Below are 18,083 nucleotides of genomic sequence, written 5' to 3' on the forward strand. Positions count from 1 at the left end.
CGCCCATCGAACAATATCCGATTAAGCGGCGTGAGTGATAACAGGGATGATCTCAATTCATATTCTCGCGAGAGAAAGACAACGCCTTTAAGATCCAGTATATGTCACTGGAGAATCATCTGCCTGTTGGCAGCAGTTCACATGCAGTGAAACTATGGACCCATGGAATCATATGGGATATTCGGAGATGGATTGAGCGACCCTATGGCGAAGTAGGGTTTGACATAACACAAGTTTTGAGCGGACACAGAGGTTATTCAGCATACTTCTATCGATTTGGGCATGACGATTCGTCATATTGTCCAAAGTGCCTGAACATTGTAGAGGACAGAACACGTCCTATTTCAATGCCCGAGGTTCACCGTTAAAAGGCTGCATTAAACGCTACAACTGGGGAGCACTTAACTCCGGAAAATATGATGAATCGTATATTGAAATCGAAGAGGATATGGACTGCAGTCGGAAAGGCGAATGAAGCTATCCCTAGCAAGGTTAGGCAGGAGGAGGTCAACGGGAAGAAGGAATGAGAGAGGAGCACGAACGTGAAAACGAGTACAGGATAAATTCTGATCCAGCCCTACCACGTAATACCATATGGGAGTCGCGCGGGAAAAGTGGAAGGAGGAGGAGGTGGTTTTAGTTGGTAGGAGTCCCACGTAAGCATCTGGCGGGAGCCAACGGTAGCTTTTGAAGCTTCTAATCTTTTAACGAAAAAAAAGAGACATTGAATCGTTTCACAAAAAACCTTAAAAAAGGCAGACCGACGGATAAGCAGAAAGATAGTGAACCGATTTGAAAAACTGAGTAAATATTTGACCAGTTATGTAGGATCATATCTAGGAAGCACGAGATGACTACCCTCATAGTCGGTGGGATGGATGGGAGTATCTTGTATGAAAATGTTTGCGCTGCATTTGTGCTCATAAAATGTCGAGGATTTAGATTGCGTAATATATCCAGGGTCTATAGAGGCTAGAAATAGAAGAGATTAGTAAGTCTATTGACGTAGTGATGGTAGCTATAAAGATAATCTAAAAGTTGTTGACGTCCACGAAGAGTTTCACAGTGTCTCGCAGGGTAAGGCAGGAGGGTGTACTTAATGGGTGTGAGTGCCACAAACTGATCTAACTTAGCGCAGTAGCATATTCAAAAGAAATCTGTCTTTAAAAAAGGAAGTTTGACTGTTTCTGGCAGGTAGTATAAAATACCGTTTAGGTGATATTGTCTGACAAATTGACGATTATGCATGTTTATCTTCGATATTAAGGAGTGTTCTCAAGTTGGGCATAACTATCGACTATCAGAAGTAAGAAACTTGGAAAATTTAGAGAGTAATGTACGAGTATGTATCATGGCATATACTCGAACTGGAAGAGTACCTGTTAAATGTGGCAAAAAGTGGTCAATAGCAGGACAGGAAATATTTAGCATAAACTGTGGAAGTAAAGGCGATTAGGGAAATTCAAATATGTATAACTGCAGTTTATATGAATATGCCTGTCCTGTGATGGCGTAAGGGTATTTTCAGCAGTAAAGAGGGAAAGATTGGACATGGTTGGGGAATATAAAACCAACCAACTTTGTCGGGTTCTATCTTTTGCCTTTTAAAACAGAAATGATTCATGCTTGCGAGTATAGTAACCTTGGTGTAACAGTCATTAACTTTAGGATTATGATTGATATTCTTCATTAATATGGTTGATGGAAACTTAATACTTTTAAGGAAACCAGATTGTGTTTGACATCTTTGTGTCATTTGCAAAAGCAAGTTGGCTTTCTTGTTCCTTTTTGTAGTAGTGTAAGGTAACTTACGGTGCCTTTATTTTTAATGTAGTTTTGATTTAGTATTTACTGAATGTAATCGCTTTATCAAGCTCGTTCTAGAACGATTTCCACGGCTATAGCTATTCAAACTTATTACTAAATTCTGTTCAACAATGTTTTAATAGGAAAATTTATTTACATACTATTTACACATTAGTGCTAAAAATGGTTAGTTAAGTTGTATGTACAATACTACCATTATGCGGCTTAAATATCTTAACTCTAAAATTAGTTGCATTTATACACTTCTCCAGTTACTTAAGCATATCAACTAGAACTGAAAGCAAACAATGATCCTTTGAGTCGTCTTCTTCTGGTCAAATTAATTATAAAACAGTCGTTTATTACGTAAACAGCAAACCTATAGCCTGTATAAGGTCAGCTACGACTTTTTCTGCTCTGATCCTTTCTGTTCGCACTGGTGTGACTTCATCCAAGAAACCCGTTGAAGGATCAACGGTTACAGGGATGCTTTCACCGCCATCCACAGAAGTTTCCTGTTCATGTTCATTGGACGAAATGTCGTTACTGAAAATCATATTTAATAAATCAAAGTTAGTTCCCGCCACCTGAATTGGCTGTACAATGGTTAGACGACGATGAGGGTGTCGAAACATAAATAATGGGTAAATGAATTTGGTGTGGTGCGAAGGATGGATGACTACACTCTTTAGGTGTTTAGTCGTATGAAAGCCATGAGAAGTTTGAATTTTACGTACGATGCACTCAAGCCTCGGTAGAACCAGGCTTTCCAGCTTTTCCCTGAACCTTCATCTACTTTGGCCTCGACGTCTGCGCAGAAGTTCTTGCGATCGTGACTCCTTCCACTCTTAGCATCACACAAGATGCGTTTTTTGCATTCTGGATCACATAGTGGTCGCAGATGTGAGTTCTTCCAGTAGTGCCTGTTTGAAAAAAAGGAAAAAAGTTACGACAATAAAATGAATTGATCAAAATGGAAATGTTGGCTCAATCATAGAATTCATACACTATGTGAGCCTGATATGGTCAAAGCTAGTCCTTGTAGAGGAGTGTAATAGTCTACAAAAATACAGAAGCGAAGTCTAAGAGGTGGTTTTCAGATTCAATGTTTTCTTCCACTATAAAAATCCAAATATGGCATACTGATCTACTGACACTGGCAATCTGGTTAACAAATTTTAGTTTAATATAGTCCTGAGCAATGTAAATCCATAGATGGAGAAAGTAACCAACTAGTAAAACACAGACCTTCAGGTTATACACTTAAATGGGATTCCAGCTAGGTGCAGCGGAGCTATCAAGTTTGATACCGATAATGGGAGGGGGGCTGCTCATTCTAACATTTTTTTACAGTTCAATTAACAGTGAATATTATCTTAAGGTTGTTGGTTGGTTGGTTTTCGATGCTGACGTTGCCACCATATAATTTGTCTTGCCTTCATTGATATGCAGCCCAAGATCTCGTGCCGCCTGCTCGATCTGGACCAACAACATCAAATCGCCCTGGTCAAAGAGGAAGAATATGGATAGAAGAATACAACTTTGAGATCGTTGATAATTTCTCCTATCTTTTGTCGAAAATCATAACCGATAACAGCTACCATGAGGAAATCCGCGCACGGTTGTTGTCAGCCAATAGAGCCTATTTCAGCTTACAAAAACTGTTCCGCTCGAAACATCTCATCATAGGGTCAAACCTCTTACTGTACAAGACTATGATCTTGCCAGTCATCATGTTTTCCTCGGAGACTTGAGTTCTTAGCAAGAAGAATTGCGAACTCTTGGCCGCGTTCGAGAGAAGAATCCTCCGAAGAATTGTTGGCCCCTTACATGAGGATGGACGATTCCGTAGCCTACACAATGACGAAATCTATGAGCAATTCCATGACCGTCCGGTTGTGGATAAAATCCGGCTCAATAGGTTACGGTGGGCGGGTCACTTAATCCGTATGGATGAGGATGATCTCACCCGAAATGTCTATAAGGGCAATATTTATGGTAGAAAAAGAAGACGAGGCAGACCCTGCCTAAGATGGAGCGATGGCGTAGGTCAGGACGCCACATATCGAATTGGACCTGGACAACCAAAAAATTTTGAAAGTTCTGAATTAAAAGAGAAAGAACTAGCAGAATCACACGGTGTTGATCCAACTGTTTACATTTACTTGGAATAATCCAGAAGGAAGGAGATTGGATGTCGTATGAACTGAAACAGAGAGACGTGGGAAGACAATTTTGCATGTGTGAACAGCTGCTCGCCCGACAGCAACGAAATGGTTTCTAGAATCGTATCGTGACTGGTGACGAAAAATTGATCTTGTATTAAACATAGAAAGTCGTGGCTAATGACCGGCGAACCTTCGATTTCCACTTCCATGACGAATATTCACTCATTCAAGCTCATGCTTTGCATAAGGTAGGATCAGCTGGGCGAAGTTTACTATGTCCTGCTTAAACCACAATAAAAGATTTCAGCCGATCCCTACAAACTTCAATTGATGTGTTTGAGTCAAGCAATAAAGAAACAAGTCAGAAAACCGGAAGGTAGATGCTTCGGATGTGAAAGGTTTCGTGTATTTCTTTTATGAAAACATTTAAGCTTGCGTTTTTCCCATTAGCGCGTAGCACGTAATATACCTATGCATATATTATGAGAGAATATCTATTCTCGGGTGGTATTAACATTCAAAGTGTTGAATTTTCAAGCAAGCGACCACTTTGACCTACTATAACTTATAATTTCCTCCAAACTGAGTAGGCTCATGTTTCATGTCATAGCCTACATTGCCTATACCTATATACACACATGTCTGGTTGGAGTAATTGATATTCATATACAAATGACTAAAAAACTAAAACAAAATAATTCTTTGCGAACCCATTCATAAGAACTCATTTCGGTATGGTATTGATGAATTGATATGTGATGATGACGTCATACAGGCTGTAGAATGCACGAAATTCACAAAAAATGTCAACCTCCTTATAACTTTGTTAATAATAATTGGATTTTTTTCAAACTTGGCCAGATTGTCTATTATGTTCTTTATTATACCCATGCCACCCCCTCCCCCCCATTTTATACTTCTGGGATGAACATTAGGGGGGTTGTCGGGTAAATTTCTAAAATGTGGAAATATACTATTATTAACTTTATTTGTGCAGATATCGGAACCAGATGTATTTTGAGGATTAGATTTTGTAGAGATGCACCACTGTGATTTTTTTCAGATTTTTCCGTTGGATAGGTTCTGAGAACGAGACCTGTTACACTTTTTGGGGGTCATATTTTGAACCCTCGCTCCCCTATATTTCACCCAATATCAAATATGGAACCAGTTTTCGAAAGTACTAATTGAGACCTTTAATTTGATATCCCATATAGCCACATTTTATGAAAAAAATGTTGCACCTTCCATTCACATGTATGGGGTGTGACAGACAGACGGACAGACAGACACCAACTCGATTCTAATAAGGTTTTGTTTGACACAAAGCCTTAAAAATGGGTGGGTTCATGGATTGCATCCAAAGATGGCGAGTTCTTTCGTAAAGGAATCTGTGAGCTGCCCAAAAGATAGACAAAAGTCGTTGCTAGCGTTTTTACAGTTTTTTATAATAAAACATAAAAATTTGCCAAAAAATTCCGGCTTTTACACACTTAATATATACCAAGGATATGGCTTAACACTTTAGAGGGAATTCGTCTACAAGCTTGAATGCATTGGCTGATTGGAGGGATAAAGGAAGATTGCTTGCTAGATAGATAAGAGTCTATCGAGATAGGTAAAAGCCTCAATCCAACAGGAATGGCTCAGTAAGAGTATCTTTACTTTGCAAGGAAAGAAATACTAATTATAAGAATAACGTATCTCCAGGGTAGCATGCATAGCATTTCATAAGTGATTCTGCTGCGCTTATGCTTCAGTTTTCCGCCTATTGACTCCAGTCGCCATTGGTGTTTGGACTAGCGCTTCTCAGAGCCACCATGTTAACTACTCTTTTTAGTTTCTTAATCTTTATGTTTCCCCATGCCTTGCCTATTTTAGATTGCATAAGGAGATTGACAGACAACGATATTTTTGTTCAAAAAGGTTTATTATCCTAAATTCGTGTTTTCCTTCTGCAACATGGTGGAAAAAAACTGTTGCCGTAAGCTTTTTTATTAAGGTTTTATGGTCACTTCCTTGCATATTCAAGACTTTGAATGTCAATATCAAGGGTAAGCACAACGTGCACTAATCGGGTGCTGAAATCTGGTGTCTAAACAGTGTCACAAGCGACGCAAGTAACGCCTAACTGTACTGCCGTCGAATTACAGCCAAATAAAAGAGTACGCGAAAAAGAGGAGAATCCTCTAAGTAATCAACAGAGAAAAAAACGGACAGGCGATTCCGAAAACTGCCCTTAGAAGTCCAGAAGGGAGAAAGCCAGTGACAAAAAATGAAAAGAAAAGCAAAAGTGCGAATAGGTCCAGGGACGATTGGTATCTTTAGCAAGGACAATTTATTCTACGCGGAGGTACTCGAATAGGTCTAGACTGATTCCGGCCCAAAGGATCCAAGCGGAACTGTGATCAGAATCCGAACAACTCAGAAAGGGGATTTCATGTTCGAGCTGAAAAGATTCAACGTAGGCAAAACTGATGACTTTCGCACTCAAGTAAAAACTCACTTGGGGAGAATATGCAGTGCGTGCCCAAAAGCATGAGACCTACATACAATGTAAGGATCTTGATGAAGTAACATCGAAAGGAGAAATTTCCTTTGGTTTGGAGAAACAATTCAAGTTGTCAGAATTTGCGAAAGAGCCCATTGTGCGCTTATGAAAAGCCTATGGTGCTACTCAAACAATCTCAATACGAGTACCAGCGGAGGCAGTGCAAAAGTTGTGGAGACCGGAAAAGTTCGGATTTAATGGGTAGTCTGCCGTTGAAGAGAACAGATCTCACTAAAGCGGTACCTTAAATGCCGAATGAGTCGACTGGTGGAGCGGTGTTTGCGTTCGACAAGGTATACAATGCACTACGAGTCAAGCGGCTTTGTCTTAGCGAAAATAAGTGTTGTATATGCATAAAGCTGCTACGACTCCCCCACCTCCCTCCCCCAAGTTTGAGACTGCTTAAATTCAAGTAAACGCTTGACAATCTGAAACGATTGGGCCCTTGAGTGGAGTAGTAGAGAAACAAATTTAAGGAGATGTAGGTTATTAGAAGCTTTTGGATAACGAAGGTGGTGTAAACACCTTCCGGAAAGTTGGGTCCGGCTCGGTTGTAGATCTGATACTAAATCGACTGCAATGCAAGATTGCTGTCAATCAGGGTAGTGAGCCCGATCATGCTTTATGTGACACCAGTTTAGGAAGACGCGTTACAGATGTCAGTTAACGCCCATAAACTGAGTGCAGTCTACAGAAGGACAGCCCTAAGAGTATGCTCTGCATTCAGGACTATCTCAGATAATGCAGCGTTCGTTATCTCGGGAATGATGCTTGTTGAAATTTTGGCAGACGAAATGGCGAACATATATAATGCGAACCCAATTTTTCCCTTATCGCAAACGAGGCGCGTCGCGTTGAGAACGTTCGGGAAAGAGTGGATCCACAGGTAGGTGGGAATGGTGGGAGAGTTTCTCAAGGAGGATGAAAGATATCGCCAGTACCTGCGCAGGTTTAAACTGGACAAATCACATGTACATATATAGGTAGTTGTAAATTGAATACCGCTGATACTAACGTGGAGTGGGGGGTCAAGTGGGGTCAAGCAGTGTACTGCAGGATAGACTGATGCGGAACATAGCTCCCCGAGGCCAACCTATCTTTCTCTAAGGATGAGTTGTCTCTCCTCTGGGACGGTGTGTGCCTTTTCAGGGGCCAAGCCTCTCGTCTACCAAGACGGTTAGTGAGTGGTGATAGCCACACCCTGTACGAGGTGACCCTTTAACAAAACGCCACGGATCTAGACTGGGGAGTCGAAAAACACCTCCCCCAATCCAGGCTGTCATGCGAACCGTGCCCATTGGATAGTTTGCAGGCGGGGGTAACTGACTGTATTCGAACGGAGCCTCACTGATACCTGGTCGCCTCAGTGAGTAAGTTTAGATCTTACCGTGCTACGGGGGGCTATGGCACGGCGGACCTCTTAACCCCCATACTCGTGGGAATCAAATGAGTACAAAACTAGAAAAGAAAACAAAAACCAAAAAAGCGGGGCCCCGTACCGCACCAAAACTGGTTAATCAGGCGGAGGCACGTCTCCGAATTACTGAAAGCCAGGTGACTACACCCAAGAAGGGAGAAGTTGGGACGTCAAGCAGTGGATCCAAGGTGAGCATTGGTATACTGCGTGGGCTACAGCCAACGAACATCACTGCTCAAAGAGCAGGGACCAGCAAAAGCACGTCTGAGATAAATATAACAGACGTCAGGAAGGAGACAGGTCTCAGTGGCGCCGGGGTTAAATGGTACCTGCGCTATCTGAAGGAAGGCCTGAAACCAGAAGAGGCCCTTAAGAAGGCTCAGGACAGACCTAAGCCATCTCTACCGGAGCCGAGAAAGCGGGGAGCAGCAGAGATCAGCCCGTATGAAGGGAATGCTCCCAAAAAACCCAGACCTGAACCCACGGGAGGAGAAAACCCGGGCAGGTCAGGAGTGATGGCAGGACCCAGGAAGCCCGGCATTAGCTATGCTAGTGCGGTCAAGGGCATTCGACTGGCCATACTGCCAAAAAGTTTTCCCGAGCAAATACTCACTCGGGAGGAACAGGAAATCATTGAAGAACTTGTCGTCAAGCAGATGATCAAGGGTTGGACGTCGAAACTGGTGTTCACCGGGATACGCTTTCGACCAGGCCTTATACTGGTGGACTGCGCGACGGAAGGTATCGCAGAATGGGTTAGAACCATAATTCCTAGATTGCCAGGCTGGGAAGGGGTGGAACTGTCCACATGTGCTGGAGATGATATACCAGGAGCCCACATGGTGGCAGTTTTTCTCCCAAAGGCCGCGGCAATAGTAACAGAAGACCTTATGAGACTCCTAATTGCTCAGAACGAAGATCTCCATACTCGACTATGAAGAGTCTTCAGAAGCAAGGTGGAGGGAAAGGGTAAACTCCTCACGATCGGGGTAGATGACCGATCCCTAGAGGCAATTAAACGTCGGAGTTGTCATATCAACTACCGATTTGGCAACATACCCGTGCATGTGCACAAGGAAAAGCCAAGGAAAGAGACCTCGGAGGAGGCATCGGGTGGAAAACTTACCGAGGTCCCTGAAGAAGTCGCGGAAGCCATAGAGGCGGAAAGAACGGGATCAACCAGGGAAATAGACCTGCTGCCCAGTGAAGAGCAGAAGCTGGACGACCTAGACCTAGGACTCCTAGGGCTCGGGGTGGACAGCGACGCGCAGGAAAGCGCCATGCTGGAGGAGGAGGGTGACACTCCGACAGTGGACAAGAGCTCCAAACAATAACGGAGCCAATGGCCAGCACTAGGATAGCCCAGATAAACCTCCACCATGCGAGAGCTGAATCTGCAGTGATTGCAAGGGCAAATTCCAAGGAGAACATTGGAATAGTGCTGGCTCAGGAGCCCTGGGTGTACCGGGGGCAGATTCGCGGTCTGCAAGGAGGAGACATGCAGGTAATTTGGGACTCCTCTTGTGAAAAACCAAGAGCTTGCATAATTCTCAAACGTAATTTAAAATACATATGTCTTTCAGAGTTCTTAACCGGGGACCTTGTGGCTATCCAAGTCTCATTGGAAGCCGGGAGGAGCACTCGAGAGGTAGTTGTAGCATCGGGATACTTCCCAGGAGACGAGAGCCGGGCTCCACCGGAACAAGTCGCAAAGCTGACGGAGTATTGCGAGGAGAGGGCGTTACCACTTCTTCTCGGCTGCGATGCCAACGCCCACCACGAAGTGTGGGGAAGCAGTGACACTAATCGTAGAGGTCAGTACCTTCTCGAATTTATTCTTAGCAATAAGTTAGAAATATACAATGTAGGGAACACTCCAACATTTGTGACCAGCACCAGACAAGAGGTACTAGATATAACTCTAGGAAATACCCTAATGAATGGGATGGTCAGGAATTGGAGGGTGTCGGATGAACCCTCAATGTCTGATCACAGGATAATCAGATTCGACATTGAGGGTAACTTCGAAATAAAAAGAATAATAAGGAATCCCAAGAGAACGGATTGGGAATCCTACACAATGCACCTGAGCAACAACATTGCCCACCTTCAAGGGGGCGGTGACATCAGAAGCGAATTAGAATTAGAAACGGTGGTGGAAGACCTCAACACAATCGTCATTGACGCATATGAGGCCAGCTGTCCGGCCAAGACAGTCAAGTCATCAAGGGATGTACCATGGTGGAACAGGAACTTAGCCAGAATGAGAACGGAGGTACGAAAACTCTTTAACCGGGCAAAACGAACCGGGGACTGGCGGAGGTATAAAAATGCACTGACTGCGTATAGCAACGCCATCAGGGAAGCGAAACGGAACAGCTTTAGGGAATTCTGTGAAGGGATTGAACAGATCACAGAAGCAACCGGGCTGTACAAGGCTGTAGCCAAAGACGGGGGAATATCCTCTGTCTGCTTGAAAAAGGAAGATGGGACATTCACCGAGAATGAGGAGGACAGGGTACACTTGCTTCTCAGAACTCATTTCCCGGGGTCCTACCCCTCGGCGGCAGGCGACAATAATCTGCCTGACACCCCAACAACGAATAAAAGGGGAAGGAAAGAGAGCTGGAAACTAGCAAAAGAGGTATGCTCAGAAGCTAGGCTAAGATGGGCAGTGGGAACCTTTCAATCAATGAAATCTCCCGGAGCAGATGGCATTTTCCCAGCACTTATCCAGAGAGGCCTAGGAATTATCTTAGAGTCTCTTCTGAGGGTGGTAAGGGGGAGCATAGCACTGGGTTACATACCAAGGGCATGGAGACGGGCAAAAGTGGTCTTTATTCCGAAGGCGGGTAAAAAGGATCCTTTTCACCCTAAATCTTTCAGACCAATCTGCCTAACATCGTTCGTACTCAAAACGGTGAAGAAGGTCATAGACAACTATATTAGAACTAACGTTCTAAAGCGAAATCCTTTACATCACTGTCAACACGCTTACCGGGCAGGAAGGTCAACTGAAACTGCTCTGTATCAGCTGACAGAGGTACTACGGGACGCTATAGAAACAAAAGAAATTGCACTGTGCGCGTTTTTGGATATCGAAGGAGCATTCGACAACACATCGCACACAGAGATACAGGATGCCCTGAGCCGCAAAGGAGTGGGAAACACCCTGGCACTCTGGATGGGCAAAATGCTAGAAAGCAGACAAATAGAGGTACAAACAGGTACAAATTCTATTATCATGAACACCACTCAAGGCTGTCCACAGGGCGGAGTACTATCGCCGTTGATGTGGAGTATGGTAGTGGATGAACTCCTGGACGTGTTAACTAATACTGGAATACAAGTCCAGGGCTACGCGGACGGCATTGTTCTAATCTGTAGGGGCAAATATGAAGATACCCTATGTGATAGAATCCAAACTGGATTAAGGGTTACTAGTGCCTGCTGCAGGAAGGTGGGACTGCGGATCAACCCAACCAAAACCACCATAGTACCATTCACTAGGAGGCGTAAGCTGGATCACCTGAAAGCCATAACATTACATGATATGGAGGTGAAACGAGAAACAGAGGTCAAATATTTGGGAATCACGCTAGACCAAAAATTACTCTGGAAGACACATGTCGGAAACACTTGTCGGAAAGCCACGAGGGCTCTGATGACTTGCAGATCCATAGCAGGAAAAAAATGGGGTTGCAGCCCGAAGATATATACTGCAATAGTAAGACCAATGATTGCCTATGGAGCGGTAATCTGGGCAGAAAGAACCCAACTCAGCACACAAGCCAGGGAATTATATAAGTTCCAAAGGCTGGCTTGCGTGTGTATCAGTGGGGCAATGAGGACATGCCCAACGGCATCCCTGGAGGTCCTTCTGGGATTAACCCCTCTCCATCTGCACATTCAGATGCAGGCAAGGAGATCAATATTCAGGATGGCCGGTAGTATGAGTGAGGCGGGGAGCTGCCTAAATCGAAGGAAGATTGATATCCTTTCTAGGCGGTATCCCGAATTACTGATACCGAGGGACAACATGACAACGAGGTTTCACTTCGATAAGAAGTTTGAAACACGTTGGAGTAACAAGGCAAACTGGGAGAGCGTGGCTGCGACATACGGCTTAAACCAGCAACTGATTACTTGGTACACTGACGGATCCCTCACAGCAGAGGGAGCGGGTGCCGGTGTCATTGGTCCAAGGAAAATGTACTTTGAGCCAATGGGCAGGTACACTAGCATATTCCAGGCGGAAATTTACGCCATAGACAAATGTGCCTCCTTTAATCTGCAAAGGAACTACAGAGGGCAGAACATAGCTATTCTCACCGATAGCCAAGCAGCGATCAAGGCACTTAGGTCCAACCAGGTGAACTCTAAACTGGTATGGGAATGCCTTGAAAGACTGAATACACTCGGCTCGTCCAACAAGGTCTGGATACTTTGGGTTCCAGGCCATGCTGGGCTGGAAGGCAATGAGGCAGCGGATGAACTAGCCAAGAAGGGAGCAGGGATGCCTTTACACGGGCCAGAACCCTTCTGTGGAATCGGAAACGGTTTCATGGCTATGAATCTAAGAAACGAAGAGAAACGGTTGAGGGAACTATATTGGGCGGGCCTACCAGGGATGGAGCAGTCCAGGGTGCTTATTGGGGGATACGAACCCATGCGCACAAAGGATTGCTTAAACCTCACCAAAAAGAACCTTCGAATCATAGTGGGAATTCTCACTGGTCATTGTCGGCTAAACTACCACCTAGGGAACCTAGGGATATCTACGGACATTGCCTGCAGGTTCTGTGAGGAGGAGGACGAAACCTCTATGCACGTCCTGGGACAGTGTCCGGCACTTGTGCAAAGTAGGTCGATACATCTGGGAGAACACTTAATACCAGATGCAAAGCTGAAACTTCTGGAAGTGGGGAACATACTAAAGTTCCTAACGGTTACAGGCCTGCTTGAGATACTATGATCAACAGGTACACTATAGCCAGTAAAAGGGGCACAATAGTTCTTCAAGGACGCGATGCGACTTTCCCTTAACAGAATAATAATAATACTAACGTGGATATGTATATATGTTATACATATGAATGGAGCACTATCCGCAAAAATGTTTGTGGCTTGTTGATTTCGCTGCCTTATGCCTCCACCATGCGGAGTTGCGTGACTGAAAGCAGCTACAGGTGTAATTTTGCTTTTTTTGTTTAATTGAAAACCCGACAAGGGTGTAAATAATATTTTCCATAACTGCCACGTTTGCATCTCGATAATCTAAAACAATTACTTTTGCTTAGGGATGAGTGCTCTAGAGCCTGTGTTTCACCCAATATAAGAAAGAAAATCATTTTTGAAAAGTAATAATTGAGCCCTCGCGTTTGATGTCATATAGGCTATGTAGAGTACATGCTATGTAGGGCACATGGTTCACAAATCAAATGTTCTTACCAAATTTCGCGAGGATAGCTATAGCCGTTTCAGGGTAATTCTCGTGTGACAGACGAACAGACAGACATTGAATCAACTACAATAAGGTTTTGTTTAAGGATCTTTCTCATAGACAATTTAAAGATTGGAACTTAGCTAGATATAAAATATAAAGACCTGGAATTTAGTAAAAATCGGCTAGAAATTGGGTAAGAACAATTACGTGTACTTTTTAGAAAATGGTATCCGACGTGAAATTACGGTACAAATCCGTACGACAGCCTCGTGCTCTAACCACTCAGTTATCCGGACACTACGATACCAAGATAACTTTGAGGCTGTTCTTCTCCAATGTCTCGTTGATCTTTGAATATCCGAATATTATTTCACAGACTTCCTCTGGTCTATGATCTTTTTTCGGAAGATTTTGACATGATAAAATTCCTAATGAAAAACTATGTAGATGCAGGGTTTAGTGGTTGAGGATGGATTTATTAGACGGCGTAAGTTCCAGCAGACGGACTACACTTTCAGAATTGATTACAATTCCTTCATTCGCTAGCAGGGGTATCCGTAAGGTAAGGTAAGTAAGAGTGTACAGAACAGGGGTCTTGAAGTATGAGAACGAGGGAAGGAATTTATTTATGATATAATCATTCTCGTCCCTATTTCCCTTTAAATACGCTTATCATATTGAAATGAATTCATTATTTTTAATTGAACGCAAATAACAGGAAAGGATATTTATACTCACTTATAATACAATTCGAACAATTCCTGATTATTGGCCATTTCATTAATTAAATTGCTCCAATCCGTTGGTCGTAATCCTTTCATTGCATACGCAGCACGTGTTGAATACAATTTGTACCAAATCGGGTAGTCGTACAGATTCGCCTCCTTTAAATTCATAATCCATGATTCGTGGTCGATTACCATGCGAGTGGTAGCGTCGTGATCGCCGTCGATATAGTAGATTCGATAGCCAGGATTCATGTCATAGTAGGGTGTCACGGAGGGTCCAATGTACGCTATGCTGGTCGGACGCGCTGCGAAGAGATTTATTTTGTTAATATTTTTGCCGAAGGTATGTTCCCCGCTCGCTCAATAAAGCATGGAAGGATTCAGCGATAATAGTTCGAGTGGATTGCGGATGTGGTTGATTTTATGTGGAAAAAGTTCATAATAGTAACAAATTAGGGTCAAATTAAATTACAGCTATTAATCAAGTTAAGGTAACACAGATTCAAATGTGATCCCTTAATTTCAGTAGTTACTTTTTGGATTTTGACCTTTCATGGTGCGGAGGTAATAGAAATGATGAAAAACCCCATTCAATGGAACTCTTCCATGAAAACTTCATGGTCGCTGACTCTTTGATTGTTATATAATCTTACCTAAATTTTTCGGGTCATAAAATATCTCCAGTTCGTCATAATGTGTGTGTCCATAAAATTGTGCAGTAATTGTGCTTTCATAGCGTGCAATAATCTTGTAGAAGTTCCTCGACCAGACTTTTAAGCAATCCGGATAGCCAGGTGGAATATGTCCGATGATGTGCACCTTTTCATTCGAAAACTCTGCGCTCTGTAATTCGTAGATTAGCCACTGCAGTTCAGTAGCTGGATCAGTTGAGTTCAGCAATAGCCACCAGTTTTTGTTGTTGCAGTAGTTCATATTCAAAGATATAATGCGGAATCCAGGTCTCAACAAAACTGAGTAAAACGCTCCACGACGTACTGTGTGAGAAACACTGGCTGGAAGCCATCGCCTCCAGAGCGAATCCAATTCCTCGTAGAGCCAAGATATTGAGGCATCGACTTGATTTACATATGGTGGTGGGAAGCTATTGACCGGAGCACTTTCATGGTTACCCAGCGCAGGAAATATCGGGATACCTGGGAATTTCTCAGACATCTGTTTCACAGTATCTTTTATTATACCAAGATTCTCATCTTTGGTTTGATTCCAAACATCGTGCGGTGGAAGGTCTCCAGTCCAGAGAATATAATCAATGTCTGGATGCGTTTCAGATATATGCTGCAGGAGATTGTCAACCGTTCTTTTGGGTGTGTCACACTTGCGATAGTCGCCCCATTTGCCAGCAGCGTCGTTTGGACTGCTAGGTCGACCGTTCGATGCTCGACAACAAAGTGGCTCATTACAATTTGCATTTGAACCCTCCACGTAATGAGGATCATAGTGAGTATCAGAGAGATGCAGAACTTTGAAGTACGGGGCTTTCTCTTTTGGGATTGGTATGTCAAGGGGTTCGGGTTTGGGGACTGGTGGGAAGGAAACATCCCATTCATGGAATGGGTTGTAAATGTCCTCACAAGCGTCTCCAATGACGAAGCTGCAGATTTCTTCGGGACCAATGTTGACTCGTTGCAAGACGTAAATCACTTCTAGCTACAATTGAAGGTATAGTAAGTTACACATATTGAAACAGTTGACACTCAGACACTGACCCCAAACAACTTGGTTATTCCTTCGCAAACTTTAGGACTTTGTATCTTCAGATTCACACAGTACATGTAAATAGTCTTGGTTATCTCTTCGTTGCTTTTCCCAACCTGAATATAATGTTGTAAAAGTCCAGCTCCTGAAATATAAAAACATATGCCATGACACTCACTTTTGGTTTGCATACAATCAACCCTTACCTGCCCTGCAAGCCGTACACGAAACTTTGGACATGACGCTGGTTTCGATTTCATATGCCACTTGCTTCAAGTTAAGGATGTGAAGGGCCTTTTCAACTAGAGGTGGGTACCGCCCATTATCAATAGGATCAAACCAAAGCATCCTTCCCGTGCCATTGTCTCGGATGCTTTTCAATCGTTCGAGGAATTTTTCGTCATTACCTAGCAGCATTGAATTACAGTGACGTGTTGTATTTTTTGGCTCTAGGTGAGGTTCTATACTCCGAGGTGCGGCTTCTATGCTCCATTCATCGGCCGGCGCGTGCCATTTTGTTACCTGCCGTCGATTGTTAGGAAATATAAATGGATATCCTGGAAAGTAGAGGGAAAATAATTTTGGATCAAGTGTTCCATTTCAGATGAATAGGTATACGAAAAGTTTTGTTTATTTAAATCAAAACGACAAAACGACAGGATAAACCTAAATTGGTTTTTTTCATATCTCAAATGAAGTTGAATAAACTGAGAGTCGGAAGACCTTGCAATGAAAGGTTTGAAAGCTCCAAAGAACCTTCAGAAAAGCCTATCACCAAATATAATGTCTGTGAGATGTAACAAAGTGACAAAATTTTACCGCGCATATCACACCTATGTGCAGGGGTGATGACAAATGACAGATACTTGCATGCCTCCCACAGACTTAGTGAAAAAAAGTTCGAGGGATCTTTACTACTATTGTCAGCACTCACTCCTCCTAACTGTCAGGTTGAAAAGTATGCAAACAATCTTTTAAAGAAGGCCTTATTGCAATGTTCCGAAAAGGGCTTAGAGAGGAAATCTTCCCGGTAAACTAAGGGGGAACTTGAGGCTGAGGCACATTGTAGTCGAAAAGCCAAGCACGGCTATTGTTCCAAGGATTTAGAGGTCCCGGGGGTAAATGTGGACATGAAAGGTAAAGTTTGGGTAGTAGACGTTCTTCAATTTCAGCAAGCCTTGCTTTAATCGAGATTGAATTATTTTTCCTTTAAGATTACTCTCCAGACAAGCATGTAATTAGCGCAGTCTGTTACAAAAATAGAAGGAAAAAGGAAAATTTTGATCTTGAATATCATAACTATCATCTCTGGAAAACGGGAGTCTAAATTCAGGTATTCGATAGATTCAATGAATAACAAATGAATGAAATAGGGCTCTAGTGTCAATGCAACTGATACTAATATATAGCCTCAATTGCAACCAGAGCTGTCGAAGCCGATAGGTGGCTCTTTTTTTATGATAACACCAACCCATCAGGTTTTGACAGTGGGTAGTGCAAAGTGAAAACTACTTTTGCTTCCAAGAATTACATCCCTTGAAACTTTGTTCCAAATCCGTAGGTATATACGGTAAAAAGCCACAAGAAAATTCGTAAGTAGCTGAGGCAACACTTCTCTTCCCTCAACGGCGTCAAGTAGGATGCGCGACTAAAAGCTGCTGGAACTTCCTGTGCTCTTTCTGGCACAGCTTGGAATAAGGAAAAAGTTTAACAAAAAGACAATAGAGTGGAAGACCCAGCTGCTTGGTTAGAAGGTTTCTTGACTGCTGGTATGTCAGAAATTCCTGTTAAGAGAGTTCGACGACAAATAGGTTACAATTGTTCGATGGACTTGCAACAGATGTCGGCTTCAATTGTAAGTGAAAGGGTGTACGGTTCACGGCACCTTTTTCAAAGACGTGAATTTGATCTAGAATATAACAAGGAAATTTTCAGCATTTGTAAAGAAGCCACAGTCTTCATCCATCTTTGAGTAAATCATTGCAAGACATTTATATACTTTATCTAAAAACCGTGGGTTATTGGTAAGGCAACTAGGAGGTAGACCTAGATGCTTACAGACCATATCAAAACTGCTGACAGCAGTGCTCCTTTTGCGGTGGTTTTGAAATCCTTCAAGTCTACCTTCACAAACGAACTATACTGTTATGACACCAACAGTGATTGGAGACATGCATATTCTATAGATTGCCATGGTTTGTTAAATTAAGGATGCAAAAGATAACTATCCAGGGCCAGGTTTATTAAATTT

The 18,083-nt window shown here is 43.0% G+C and overlaps 1 protein-coding gene across 3 annotated transcripts in view; it reads right to left on the reverse strand.

Annotated features, from left to right (window-relative positions):
• LOC119653643 (sphingomyelin phosphodiesterase) overlaps positions 1-18,083 on the reverse strand; it is a 94,830-nt gene that overhangs the window by 8,499 nt on the left and 68,248 nt on the right. The window contains exons 4-9 of one of the 3 annotated variants that reach the window (XM_038058454.1): positions 16,039-16,389; positions 15,844-15,977; positions 14,770-15,784; positions 14,127-14,421; positions 2,544-2,729; positions 1,625-2,352 (exon numbers count right to left, since the gene is read on the reverse strand). In XM_038058454.1, coding sequence (XP_037914382.1) covers positions 2,169-2,352; positions 2,544-2,729; positions 14,127-14,421; positions 14,770-15,784; positions 15,844-15,977; positions 16,039-16,389 — 2,165 coding nt within the window. In that variant the 3' untranslated portion in view covers positions 1,625-2,168. Of the gene's footprint in view, positions 1-1,624; positions 2,353-2,543; positions 2,730-14,126; positions 14,422-14,769; positions 15,785-15,843; positions 15,978-16,038; positions 16,390-18,083 lie in introns of those variants that run through there. The other 2 variants (XM_038058456.1, XM_038058455.1) reach the window with 2 other exon arrangements.

Source organism: Hermetia illucens, chromosome 4 (genome assembly GCF_905115235.1).
Source record: "Hermetia illucens chromosome 4, iHerIll2.2.curated.20191125, whole genome shotgun sequence".
Taxonomy (NCBI): domain Eukaryota; kingdom Metazoa; phylum Arthropoda; class Insecta; order Diptera; family Stratiomyidae; genus Hermetia; species Hermetia illucens.